Below are 14,464 nucleotides of genomic sequence, written 5' to 3'. Positions count from 1 at the left end.
AACATTAAGACTATTTTGTTGAACAGGACCGTGACCATAAGGTCTTCAATAGGTTTGCATCTAGTAATTTCTTGTAACAGAGTAAAATATACTATTAATTAATCCTTGTGACAGAATGGATGTGTATATATTTCCCAATATCTATGTGTCCTACTGATTTTAATATTATTTCAGGTAACCTGCAGCACAGATACTGTAACTTCATCTGAAATTATATTCAACAATGTCATTTTACGCCACTTTCTGTTTCCTAAGGCCAGAATTGTTTATTCATTGCTTGATTTATCAATGTTTTGAAAATCTTTCTCGATAGATTGGTAAAAAGAATAATGGAATATATTTCTTCATTAGGTTACCTGAGTATGTAACAAAATTTGCATGTTCATGAGCTGGTCTTGTTGGTCTTTACAGTTAGCAGGAAAATAAATTAAAAAATTTTTACATAATTTTTTAGGGACAGCAGAGCTGTACACCAATTTTTAAGAATCAATCACCCAACCAGTTTAGTGTCACAGCTGTATTTCACATATGTGGGAGTTTCTGTGTAGTTTCATTACACATGCAGGTGGAGAGAGTGTGTGTAAATGGGGGATATACCTTTTTGCCCTCTCACAGCCGTGTTTAGTATACAGGGTTACAGCAGGGATTAGTCTACCTAGCTGCTTACATGTTGTAATAGGCGCAGTTAGTGGTTGGTGGATTATTTTAATAAAAACATTGTCAGCATCCCTATTACAGGGATTGATGTAGACCTGCTCTGAGGCAAATCTGCAGCAATGTCTGTAAAAGTCCCAAATTTGAATGAAACATTTCCCACGTCATACTGTGATGATAATGACTAATGTCATGGCTTTGTTGAGGTGACTTGTGTTTACTTGATATCAGGATCAATATAGAGGAAGAGGCTTTAATGCATTTTACATTATTGCATTGAACGTGACAGTTCAGTGTTAAACTATGTGTGAATTTAGGAAAAGAAGACCTTTAAAAAAATATGCCAGTTTTGATTGAAATGATTCTTCCCAATTTGCTTGCCAAGGGCACTTAGGTTGGAATCCTAAATAAATCTGTGCTGTCAAGGAGTCAGTATATTGTATGACTGCAGGTGTCTGTCTACATCATAAATATTCATCAGGAACTTGGTTTGTGGCTATTATATCAATGTAAATTATGTCCCTATAAGTTTACATGTCATGAATGTGAATGGCCTGGTATTGCTGACATGATAATCTGGTATGCCGAGCACGGTGTGTTTTAATGTCTGTCATATTATTGTTAAGCAGCTATGTGTAGGATGTGCCAGGTCACGTTGACCTCATTCTGCACTGCTGCACAGCAGGTGACACTGACACTGCAACATCATGCACGGTTGACACAGATGGATTGGGTGAGGGGGAACCCATATGTGGATACAATTAGATACATGCTTTGGGGAGAGTATCACATATTATTTGACATAGGTTATTTTTTGCATAGACAGATAACTATGATTTTGAGAGCTTGTTTGAATCATATTTTGCCAGGTGTTAAAGTCCTCATTGACCTTGGCAGTTACATTAACAATTAGTACCTGAAGTAAGGTTATCTTATTTAAGGTTATATGTAATGTACAAAATGAAAAAGAAGTAAAAATGGAGCCCAGAACAATGATGGTTTCAGAGCAGAGGCAATCTAGACTTGCACAATCATTCTAGACTTGAGTTGGATTCTCATTTTAATTTATTCTCTAGGGTCTGGGAGCCTAATTGGCAGTATAGTAAGTACTGACTAACTAACTGACTGTAATGGGTGGTTTCCCTCCTAATAGTTTCGTTGGTGTCAGTAATGTAATTTAGGAAACAAAACGATGCTACTAAAAGCTTATACCAAGCTTATGCATAAATTGTTGATGTCATGATCTGGTTTCTTCAGTGTTGCATTACATACATATGTTGTAGGAACTCTGTTGTGGTGCCGATCTGATTCATCACTAGGTGAAGCACCTGTAAAATATCTGTTATTAGCATGTGCAGTCAGAGCAGTTTTTTCTAATCAATCTTCTGTTGTTGCAGGCGAGACTAGAGATAAAGGACTTGTTCACAGACCTGGCTGATGGCAAGATATTGATGAAGCTGCTGGAGATAATCTCCGGCGAGAATCTCGGTAAACCCAACAAGGGCTTGATCAAGGTGCAGAAAGTAGAGAACCTGAACAAATGTCTCAAGTTCCTCGCAACAAAGGTGAACAGTTATAAAGATTTATGATTTTGGAAGTAATTTACTTAAGAGTTCTTAATGATTGTTTCTTCTGTGATTGTCACCAAGGTGGTTGTTGGACAGAATAGTCCCCATCTTCACACATTGACAGAATTATCTTATGTGTCAGCTCAGATGAGGTCTGGGTGATCAATAGTGGTTCGTCTTGGGGCGAGTCATCCCAATGCTGCCAATCTCCCACCTGCACAAAGTGTTCATTCCGACATGAAATAATAAAAAGTTTTCACATCTCAATATCCTCACAGCTGTGTAAAAATATGCACCGATGGGATAAAAAAAACCCAACTACTCCCATTGCACACTCTTAAAAATATCCAGGTTAGCTTGATCTTTCTTCAGCTATGTTTATTAAAAAGTTGTTTTCAAAGTAACTCATTCTATTCTGTAAATTAATTTAAAGACTGCTATCAAGTATTTTAAACTTTAAAATGTCATGAAATAAGTTACCCAATTAGTGAAAACAGTTTTCTATTTTTAAAAAATTATATTTTGGCCTCCGTCTCTCTTGCTGGTTGAAGTTGGAGATGAGAAACACCTAAAAACATGGTGCAATGTTTGGAAGGGTGACCATCTGACAGCATAAACCTGGCTGAGTTGGTGTGTAATTATTCCCTTCTGACATGGATCTGCTTACACCATCAACCACTGGTTTTGCTTGGACGTCACTGTTCAATTACTCATCTCTGTGCAAGACCTTTTTCAATCACCCAGACTATCAAAACTAAGATTAGTGGATACAGGGTGAGCATGAACGGCGCTATATAAGTGCGGTAATGTTTAAACACAGTGTTAAACCCCATTCCACCTCACCTGTGACATCAAGAGAACTTGTCTCCTTTGCAAGTTGGATTGAGAAAGAACTTGACTCACATGGATCATTATATTACAGGTATACTTTGAGAATATTGGTGCTGAAGATATCGTGGATGGCAACCCTCGACTGATCCTTGGTCTCATCTGGACCATCATCCTCCGATTCCAGATCCAGGAGATCACCATACAAGTGGTGAGTGCCCTCTGTGTTCACTGACACACCTCTCCCTTGTCATGGAGGTGGTGGACAATCACACCTATATTCCTTCCTCAACAGATTGGTCTCTATTGTCTTCTAAGGGGCACAGGTAGCCCAGTCGTCTTAGGCACTGCAACTCGCTGTGCAGAGTTGCTTCCCTTGGGCACTCCAGAAACCTATGGTTGTGGGTTTGAATCCCGGTTTGCCCCATGGGTTTCACCCAGGTGGTAAACATCTGAGACCTGCATCACTTCAGGCTTTCCTCCCACATTAAGCAGACATGCCATGATATAACTGGAATACTGTTCAAAGCCGCGTTAAACCAAACTGGCTCATTCTCTATTGTCTACTTTGTTTGAGCACATCTTCCACAGACATTGTGGCAATGTTATAATCATACCTAGTTCAGCATTAGTTTATGAGTTGGCCTCTTTGTATCTGTGCGAAATATGGACTGTCTTTTGTGTAGAACAAATATTATGTGACATTTGTTAATAGCATGTGTCATGTGTCTCCATTGGCTGTGTAACAGATATTTCACCTTTACTGAATAAGACCGTTCCTTTCCTTGTCAATCCTGCCCTGTTTTTCCCCCTTTCCTTTCTGTGTTTTCAGTTTGTCTTTTTTTTTAATTGAAAATAGGGTTATTTTGAACTTCATTCTACTTATTTTTGAAGACTTTTAATGAAATTTTATGCCTGACAGCATGTTTAAGGTTATGATCTCATGTGCTTCAGGATGAGGAGGAGGAGAATAGTGAGAGGAGATCAGCCAAGGATGCCCTGTTGCTGTGGTGTCAGAGGAAGACTGAGGGGTGAGTTTGTCAGGGGAGTCCCGGGTCTGGGGAAGTAGGGAGGTGGCAGTACAAGACATGTGGCACATTTTCCCTCACTAACTAGCTTCAGTGAAACGGAAGTGGAGGACTTAAGACTTAATAATAATGTGCCATGTTTTACATTGGGACACATTGCAAGAAATCATGCTTTCAACTGATATGATTACAATTAGTGATAATTTACCAGTGATGTCTCTCCATTGATTTAAGATAATCCTTGAACACCAAAGAAGTGACTGAAACCCTATTCTCATATGTATCATTAGTTATGGTGTTCACCAGAGTGTGAAAACATTTGAAGTTGTAGATATTATTGTGAAAGCAATAGCTTTGTCAATGAGTTATGTACAGCATCCCCCCAACAGGAAGAGTCACAATTTACACTCTCCTTGGATGTGCTGATTTGAAACTATTGTGACCATGCTTTTTTCAGCTACCCTGGAGTCAAGATCACAAACTTCACCAACAGCTGGAGAAATGGCCTGGGTTTCAATGCCCTTATACATGCTCACAGGTGAGGCAGGAATAATAAAAATAATAAAACGTTCTTATCTATTCAGTCTTTGGAAAATGGTAAATTTTGTCCTTTTTTCCCCAAGTATGATGTAATGATGTTTTTGTGCTATTATTGAGTTAAAAATGATCATGCAGGACCCTGTTCATGTAGACACATTTCTTCCTGTGCAATTACTGTTGGGAACATACAGACAAAAGAAAATACTCTGACCCATTGTCTGTTGATCAGGATAGTTTTCTGGAATTAAGGAGGTTTGACTGTTTGTATTCTTATGTTATTTATCTCAGGCCTGACTTGTTTGACTTCAACAAACTGGAAGCCGGGGACAACCTGGGTAACTTGAACCACGCCTTCAACGTCGCCGACAGCGAGCTGGGGATCCGCAGGATATTGGATGCTGAAGGTAGGTGCTGATGCTGATGCTGATGCTGATGCTGGAGCAGCGGCTCTCTTATGTTCTGTATGTAATATGCAGGAAGGTTTGATGAAGCGAAGAAAATTGAATCTCTGTCTTATTGACATTACAGAACCTCAATATCAATGATTTGGGTATTTAAGAAAATAGATGTGTCATGGATGGCCTCATAATAAATTGCGGCATATTGTCAAGCATGGTATCGCCAAGACTCACCTGCTGTAAATTGTTTGCTTGCCTTGTTTGAAATTTTTATGTTATTATTAAATGGAAATCTTTGACCCCCTTGCCAACTTTGATGTTATTTTAATGTGGAATTTTACATTGGGAGCATGAATTATGTGTTTATTGATGTTTACAGATGTTGACGTGAACAAGCCAGATGAGAAAGTCATCATCACCTATGTGGCTTCATACTATCACTACTTTGCCAAGATGAAGAGCGAACTCACTGGAGGCAAGAGAATCGCAAAGGTACAGAAAACCTATTCAGGATAGTTGTTCGAAATTAAGATCTGAAATAAAAACGGACCATAGATTTTTGTTTAACTTTGATAACGTACAGTTGAATGCGTATTCATATTGCTCATTGTGAAGGAAGCCGGTGCTAACAGTAACAGTGTCACACTGATGTTGCATTGAACACTGGGGTATGAAGTTGCATGAAGCAGTCGTAAAATCTCTTGTTTACACCAAGTAAATCAGTGTTACTATGTGGTGTCCACCTGCAGTGTAGAAGACAGAATGTAGCTGATAACACGGTTATCTTGTGTTTAACGTTGACACTCTACTCTATTAGATTAAATGATGTGAAAATAGTTTTCAACCCTTCATCACTCCATTATTAACAGTAACATGTGCTTTGAAAATAATAAATGGTTTGGTTTTTTTGTTCTTTATATGATGAAATATCCCTAAATAAAAAGATGTTATCACATGTGTGTCATGTGTTTTGGAATGGTAAATATTCTGTATTAGGAATAAGCACTGTATTTAGCCAGTCTTCGTAGGTGATAATTCCAAACACAGGTTATTTCCGAATGGGACTCCAACCAAAAGTACTAGAATTTGTACTTTACTAAAACTGTAATCCAAAATATTTACCCTTCCCAAACAGTGTGACAAGCTTTTTCTCATATAATGTTGTTATCATATTCTATCGTTGAAACAAATATTTTCATCTCTCACAAATGCAAGTTTCCCTGGAATGTGCGCATAAATATATTACGTGACATTGTCACAAGTGATCTTGTTTTTTTGGACAGATTTTAGGTATCTCAGACAATTATTTTGATAATGAAAATGAACATGTTTTAGAAAATAACAACATACTTCAATGAACTTAGTGGTTAAAGCGTTCGATCGTCAGGCCGAAGACCCGGGTTCGATGTCCGACATGGGCACATTGTGTGAAACCCATTTCTGGTGTCCCCCGCCATGATATTGCTGGAATATTGCTAAAAGCGGCGTAAAACCATACTCACTCACTCTCTCACTTAGTTAAACTATGTGTCCAAGTTGTCCTTCACAATCTGTCCCATTGATCTGAACCATCAGTGACTTCTTAATTGAAATGTGATCTTTTATCCCAGTAAATTGTCCTGATCCTGATGGTCAAATCTGATTTAATTGTTAACAGACACCTGACAAGTGTGATGCCATGTTTGTTTGTAAGCACTGAACACAGAACCTACCTTATATTTGTCCATAAACGACGTTTGTATCTGTTGGCTTTATCCTGCCCTTAAACTAACCCATAATGTGATAAATAGTGAAATATTTTTTAAATTATTGATATTAAAATGGATTAATGAAATAGGTTAGCTGTTAGATACATGAATAAATTATCCTTTGTCGTACTTGTGATGAAAATCACAGATGCATGTATGAGGCATTTGAACAAAAACGATGCAATTTTCTGAAATGAGCCTTTCACAAACAGGACTTGAAGTCTGAGTTTCATAGTTATTTCTTTGTTCACTCTGTCTTGGGGGACGTTGTCCCATGTCCACTGTCAGTTTGTTTGATGTAAGTTTATGTTCATTGTCAGATTGTGGGAATGATGTGTGACCTGGACAAAATGGAGAATGAATATGAAGGGTTGACGTCCAACCTGCTGGAGTGGATCCACCGTAAGATGATGGAGCTCAATAGCCGCAGTCTGCCCAACTCTCTGGAGGGCATCCAGAAGGAACTTATCAAGTTTAAGGAGTACATGACAATCGAGAAACCACCAAAGTAAGCCTCAAGATGGTGCAGCCTTTGTACATACCACTGTTGGTTTAGTTGTAGCAGGATTTCCTTACTCAAAACATTCTTTGGGTATATTCAATGGAGCCACAGTGGTATATCCAACAGAACCCAGGGATATATTTTCAATGGAGCCACAGTGATGTACCCAGTAGAAATGCATAATTCTTTCTTTTTATGAATTTTCAGGGACAATTTATTTCTTTTCAATAAAATCCCTGCCACTCCACTGAATATCAATATGGTTGGTAAAAGAAATCCGTGGTAATTTACTCAATAGAGCTAGATTAATATATCCAATATAACCATGGTAAATTATTCAATAGAACCACAGTAATATGTCCGGTAGATATGATAGTGTCCTTAAGAGATCTTCAGTAGTATATAGAGCTAGAGAGTAATGTACAGTGCTATCCTTTATTTTGTCTTTATCAAATGTCATATACTTTGGTTATTAAAGTTTCTAATTTTTTCCTTCCGTCTAGATACCGTGAGCGAGGGAACATTGAGGTGCAGTATTTCAACATCCAAGCTCGCCTGAAGGCCAATGGCCAGAAGATGTACACCCCACCAGAGGGTCAAATGATCCACGACATAGAGACAGCCTGGTTGCAGCTGGAGAAGGCAGAACACGGGAGAGAGGTCGCACTCAGAGATGAACTTATCAGGTTGGTAGGGGGCTGTCACAGAACGACTCGGTTGAATTCCTTTCATGGGTACAATGTGATGTTCATCTGCCAGATAGTTTTTGTGCACAGAATTCTCCCCATTATTATTGTGGCGATTAAACACCAGGGGTAAAGAAAGTCTGAAAGAAGTATACGCCTGGACGTTTCATGAGGACATTTGGCTTCTTTCAAATGATTGTTTGATGTGTTGTGTATTCTTCTCCCCAGACAAGAGAGACTGGAACAACTTGCAAGGAGATTTGCCAGAAAGGTGAGGTTTCCTGTCTCATCAACATTGCTGATCAAGTCAGTAGTGTTCTTAGTATAGTGTGTGTATGCTAATGTAAAGCTATTTCATGGAATAAACATTAAAAAATTCAGTATCATTTAATAGGAATAAGGCCTTCAAATTAAGTTGCCTCTTCTCAAAGGGCAGACACTAAATATTGACTTAGTATTCCCAAACTGAATGTATTGATGTGTGACTTCATGTTTGTTTCCACAGGCTGCTATTCGTGAGTCATGGTTAAATGACATGGAGCAGATTCTGGAGGAACACATTGAGTGTAGCAACGCTGCTCAGACTGAGGCTGCCGTCAAGAAACACGAAGCAATTAGTGCTGAGATCCTAGCTAGGGTGAGCAGAGTTGTCCCCCTTCTACATCTGCCCCAATTTTGCTCAGTGACACATGAGTGCTGAATACTTTAAGTTCACATATGCATGTTATTTAATCAGACTTCCAGGTCCAGCTCACTGCTTCTACAGCCTTTTGATTTAAATATTACCTTCATGCAGCTTTTGACCACATGGAATCATGGTGAGATAAATGTTTTAGTTTTTCTTCTTCTCAAATTACAGAAAGACAGATTCCGAGCTCTTAATAGTCTTGCTAAGGAACTTGTTCAGGGAAATTACCATGCCAAAGATGCTGTGAAAAACAGGTAAGTTAAATTTGGTTGTTTCTTTTCTTGATGCTAGCTTAGCTTTGAGTCAACACTTCATAAAAGTGCTCTGTTTCACTCATCATATGGTTAGGATGCTGCTAGACGTCTTCTGGAATATATTTCTCTTTTTCGAAATGTTCAATGGGAAATACTTGGTGCTGTGTAAGTTTTATTATCCCCCACCCAAAAAAGTTGGCGGGGGATATAGAAACGGGCCCCGTCCGTCCGTCCGTCCATCACGTTTCTTTTCCGGAGCATAACTCATACACCGTTCAATTATTTTTCATCAAACTTTGCAGATCTGTCAGGTACATGCTGAACTGGTGCCTTTTGCTATTTAGAAATTTTAGACATTTTTATTTTTTACGTTTCCATGGCAACAAGATGGACTTAGGTTCTGTTAGGGTAGGGTTCGTTTCCGGAGCATAACTCATAAACCGTTGAATATTTTTTCATCAAACTTTGCAGGTTTGTCAGGTACATGCTCAACTGGTGCTTTTTGCTATTTTTTTACAATTTCCATGACAAGTTGCACCTCGGTTAAAAAAGGTTAGGGTTTGTTTAGATTTAATTATGTCATAAATTCTGCAACAGGGGCGGGGGATATAACCACGTTAGTGGCAAACTCTTGATTATCTTATGTTTTATGACCTAGATTTGTCACTATCCATTTCATTCTCACGTCCTCATGAAGATGCGAGTTCGTCTTCTGCAGTCCATGCTTGTTGCAAGAGGCGACTAACGGGACCAGATTATTTACAGACGTCTGTCATATAGCTGGAACATTGCTGTGACATTACACAATCGAACAAACAAACACTATCTCATGTGTATACAATTAATTAGAGGTTTAGGAGTTCACTTTTCAAATTGTCTACTTGACTGTGTGTATATGGTGAGCAGCAGTTAATAATGTTATTGCATCAATTTGGTTTCATCAGTCACCCAACAATACATATTTAGAAGAAAAATCAAAGAAGAATAATGTGGAAGAAATCTGTAAAAGTTTGTATTTTCATTATCAAATGATTTTAACAGGTTAAGGACTTAGGATTTGAGTAGCTATTCATTGTCTCGCCATGGATGTGTGTATAATGTGTGTCCATGCTCCTCTAGGGACTCCGAGATCATGCTGCGATGGAAACGTCTCCTTGACCAACTGGATGGCCGCAAGAGGACACTGTCCGGCTACAACAACATGATGTCCATCTTCCGCGAGATTGAGAGCATACAGGAAGAACTCAAGGAAGTCGAGGTCAGTCGCTCACTCATCTCAACACTGGTTAACCCCGGTGGGATTAACAAAAGGTCCCTAGTAATTCATGTTCGTCATAAGACAACTAAAATGGGGTATTGGTAGTGAGGTTATGTAACAGCTTGTGTTTCATTATACCCTTGTCTAGACTCAGTTATTTCCATTTTTATAACATTTTTAGTCAACTAGTCCTGATAATGATAACATATAGCAAAACCCTTTAAAATGGCAAATTTCTGCTAGTCCTTATGATACCTTCACTATTGGACAGTTTGGCAAGGACTACAGGACTAGTGCCAATTTCTAAAGCTGAAATTGTAAAGCTATGTCTCATCATGCATGTTTATCAGCTGCAAAAATGAAGGAAGAAGATGCCATTGGCACTTTCATGTAATAAACTATGTTGGGTTTCCAAGATAAGTGGGCCATGTGCTGTGTAAAACGACCAGCATTTGTCTGTTACATGGATGACTTTCTATTGCTAACAGTGTCAGAACCCAATGATAATTTAAGCCTGTAATGTTGATGTGATGATTACAGCACATATCTCACATTTGATAAGTATGTACCAAAGACAATGGATCTATAGAAATATAAATAATGATAGTCTTCCTCCCCTGATGACTTGAGGCCCATTGAGACCCACTGATTACCTGGTACCTGACACAGACTACAGGTGTTGTATGTCAGTCTGTTATCTCGCAGTCAGGAAAATTGGGGCCAGATTACCTGTTACAGGAAAAGTGTGGCAGGGATACAACAGCTTGGGGAATTTAATCCATCATCAACAGATTCACATAAGTGCACTATCTGGTAATGAGTCTACTGCCAGCCCAGCTTCCTAGTTTTCTACTAAAGCAGTTTTTAATTTTCATTTAATATTTTATTTTGCATTATTTTGTGCGGTCAATCAATACAGGTTTCTTTACTAAGTTTACAAGTTTGTGTTTGTTTTTATCCCCCCGGCATATAATGCGGGGGGATATAGCGATCAGCCAGTCTGTCCGTCTGTCTGTCTGTCTGTCCGTCTGTCCATCCGTAATCATTTCCCTTTTCCGGGGCAGAATTCCAAAACCATTCAGTGTATTTGATCCAAACTTGGCAAATCTATCAGGCCCATACTGAACTGGTGCCTTTTGATATTTTGGGATTTTTCTAATTTTAATTTTTTGTAATTTTTATGGAATGAAGTTGGACATAGACTCAATTGGGGATGAGGTTCGTTTCCGGGGCAGAATTCGAAAACCATTCAGTGTATGTGATCGAAACTTGGCAAATCTATCAGGCCCATACTGAAGTGGTGCCTTTTGATATTTTGGGATTTTTCTAATTTTTATTTTTTTAATTTTTTATTGAATGAAGTTGGACATAGACCTAATTGGGGATGGGGTTCGTTTCCGGGGCAGATTTCGAAAACCATTCAGTGTATGTGATTGAAACTTGGCAAAGCTATCAGGCACATATCGAAGTGGTGCCTTTTGACATTTTTTTTTATGAAGGTTTATTTTTTACAATTTTTATGGAAAGAAGTTGGACCTAGACTGCATTGGGGAATGGGTTCGTTTCCGGGCCAGAATTCGAAAACCATTCAGTGGGTAAACAGTGTATGCTTCTTAAAGAACATTCAACTGTTGACTCATTACATACAGAATTGCACATTTACTAGTGGTTACTTTACAGACAGCTGCTGGGGGGATATGTCATCTTTCTGATGACTCTTGTATTATTTTATATGGATGTGTGGTTTATAGCTGAATAAAAACTCACTATGGAAAAAGAGGGAAGATAAATAGTTACTCCCATGTATTCCACCTCTGTTTTGATGCCAGTGACCTTCACGTTTTGTCCTGTGTCAGTATGAGCTAATACAAAGCTGTGTCCAATTTCACAATTTCACCGCTTCCATGGTCTAGTGGTAGAGCGTCTGCCCAGAGATTGGAAGTTCATTTTCAATCCCCAGCAGCGTCATACAAAAGATTGTACTTGTTGTTACCCTGCCTGGCGCTAAACCAAGGACTTGTCAGCTCAGAGTCAGTCTGCTGTGTCTGTGTGGGGTATACATATTAAACTGTGGCGTGGTGTCTCGTGGTGTCTCATGGTGTCCCCAGCACTATAAGATCTGAATTTTGTCTGGACTAGTACAAACAGATGCATACATGCACGCACACGCACACACACATACGTGTATGCACGTAGCTTATGCAATAATCTTTAACGCGATGTTAAACCTCATTTCACTAACAATATGGCAACCAGACTTTATGGCCATCTGCTTTAGATCTGGCAGAAGTTCATCATCGCTCACAATCTTTGTAGATGAAAGTACCCTCGTGAAGATCCAGGGTAGAATAGGTCTTCAGCAACCCATGCTTGCAATAAGAGGCGAATATCAGGATCGAGTGGTCAGGCTCGATGACTTGGTTGTTGCATGTATCCCAATTGCACGGATTGATGCTCATGATGTCAATTACTGGATCGTCTGTTCCAGACTCCCATTATTTACAGACCGCCATCATATAGCTGGAATATTGCTGCGCGCAGTGTTTAACAACAAACAAACAAAACAAAAGATAAAACTGACGAATAGCTTTACAAATCAAACCTTAGCATTTTGAACAAATTTTCTACAGAGCTACAAAAATAAGCGCGCCCAAAGCACACCCTGCTCGGGTGAGTCATCTATGCACAAGAAGACTGTGTCAAGCTTAATGAAAATTATTTTATTACCAAATTAATTAATTGGAGCTCTTGTCATTGATTTTAGTAAAGCTCTTATTCTTCATTATCCCTAATGGACAAGCTAGCCAGTTTAGAGCAGTTGCTGTAATGAGCGGGCATCAGTATTGGGATATACAGCCATTAGTGAAGCCTTTAAGATATCATGTTATATTGATCTGATATGACTGCACAGGATGACACTCCTGTAAGTCGGATGTTAAGCCAGAAAAAGATGTCTATCGTAGTTCCTTTACTATTATCGCAATTCCAGGCACAGCAGCTACCCAGAATCCCTCGCTTTTCTCAACAGAAGATTACAATGAGGATTGGGCAGCCACAGTATATGGCCTGGTTGATTGTGAGACACAATACCTTAAAGTTGCCCAGTGCAGAGTTATATCCCTTTGTTGTGCCAGGACCTGCTGGTCATGGGTTCGAATCCAAGATTTGCTCTGATAATGATGTGATTTGTCTGCACCAGACCCATTCTGAGGGATTTTACCAAACATCAGCAACATGCATTATTTTTTGCTTTAATGCCAGCAGACACTGTGATATGAAACTGTGTTTTCCTTCAAGTGTCCCAGATTGTGGGAACATTCTTAAGATTGTAGAGATACAGCTTTTCTTCTCAATGAGCAGCCCTAACTAGCAGCTAGTGACTCATGTAGGTGTGTATTGGTTTCAGGATTTCTATGATTTGGGGATATTGTTCCTTTGTCTGAGTTGATATTCACAATAATATTCCCCCACAAAGGAGTCAGTCATAATAAGTTGGCCATCATATTGTATTGCCTCTCCATAACATTTTCACTGGCCTGTGTCAGTATGTCTATGAACTGGTTATCAGGCAATGACTTTTGAAAATATAGAGCGATCGGCCGGGGGGTGTTTTTTATTTTTTATTTTTTATTTTTTTTTACTTGTTCAAACTAGTATGTCATCAGATAAACAGTTATGTATCATCAACCTGGGAAAGGGCCGCCCTACATAGATAAGCACACAAACTCCTATTGCTGCCATGACAATAACACGAGATGCACAGTAAAGCAGTGCGCATGTTAAGGGAAGTTACTGCAAGCTATATTGTATCGCCTTGTTTTTAAGTATTAGGATTTGTTTTTTGTTTTTTAAAATGGGAATTAGAACGAAACGTGAGGCAGACTTTGTTATTATGCGGGGCGGTGCCTTGTGAACAAAGACGATTATTATTTTTTTTTGCCTAATGAGGTGGGTTACATTGTCAGAGCACCACCCAGTTAACTCAAATCATGATTGGTATTCGTAATTCAAAGTATCATAAGACCTTTCTGTGATGCTTTACTGACATAGTTGATGTCGTCTTTCCCCTCAGAATAAGGTGAAGGTCTCCGACTACGGCAAGCACCTGCAGGGCACGGAAGACTTTCTCCAGCAGCACAGTCTACATGAAGCACAGCTCCAGGCCCTTGCTAAGAGGGCCCGCAAGTTGAACCGACGGTCAACACAGTTTGCAGATGAGGGCAGCAGAGAGGCTGCTCATTTAGATAAGCGATTAGGCAAACTCAATCAGGAACTAGACAGGTTTGTTTGTTTCACAGAATACACTCAGTGA

At 39.1% G+C, this 14,464-nt stretch overlaps 1 protein-coding gene across 6 annotated transcripts in view; it reads left to right on the top strand.

Annotated features, from left to right (window-relative positions):
- The window catches only part of LOC139442032 (spectrin beta chain, non-erythrocytic 5-like), a 154,955-nt gene that overhangs the window by 64,997 nt on the left and 75,494 nt on the right, over positions 1–14,464 (top strand). For all 6 annotated transcript variants that reach the window (XM_071222799.1, XM_071222797.1, XM_071222798.1 and 3 more), the window contains exons 3-15: positions 2,052–2,219; positions 3,145–3,261; positions 4,005–4,081; positions 4,536–4,616; positions 4,907–5,022; positions 5,396–5,508; positions 7,085–7,272; positions 7,770–7,952; positions 8,181–8,223; positions 8,458–8,589; positions 8,812–8,894; positions 10,014–10,152; positions 14,225–14,433. In XM_071222799.1, the coding sequence (XP_071078900.1) occupies positions 2,052–2,219; positions 3,145–3,261; positions 4,005–4,081; positions 4,536–4,616; positions 4,907–5,022; positions 5,396–5,508; positions 7,085–7,272; positions 7,770–7,952; positions 8,181–8,223; positions 8,458–8,589; positions 8,812–8,894; positions 10,014–10,152; positions 14,225–14,433 (1,649 nt within the window). The remainder of the gene's footprint in view (positions 1–2,051; positions 2,220–3,144; positions 3,262–4,004; positions 4,082–4,535; positions 4,617–4,906; positions 5,023–5,395; positions 5,509–7,084; positions 7,273–7,769; positions 7,953–8,180; positions 8,224–8,457; positions 8,590–8,811; positions 8,895–10,013; positions 10,153–14,224; positions 14,434–14,464) is intronic.

Source organism: Haliotis cracherodii, unplaced genomic scaffold, assembly GCF_022045235.1.
Source record: "Haliotis cracherodii isolate W230 unplaced genomic scaffold, xgHalCrac1.p SCAF_5, whole genome shotgun sequence".
In the NCBI taxonomy this organism is placed as follows: domain Eukaryota; kingdom Metazoa; phylum Mollusca; class Gastropoda; order Lepetellida; family Haliotidae; genus Haliotis; species Haliotis cracherodii.
The sequence above is the reverse complement of the archived record's forward strand: the minus strand, read 5'-3'. Positions and strand labels throughout refer to the sequence as shown.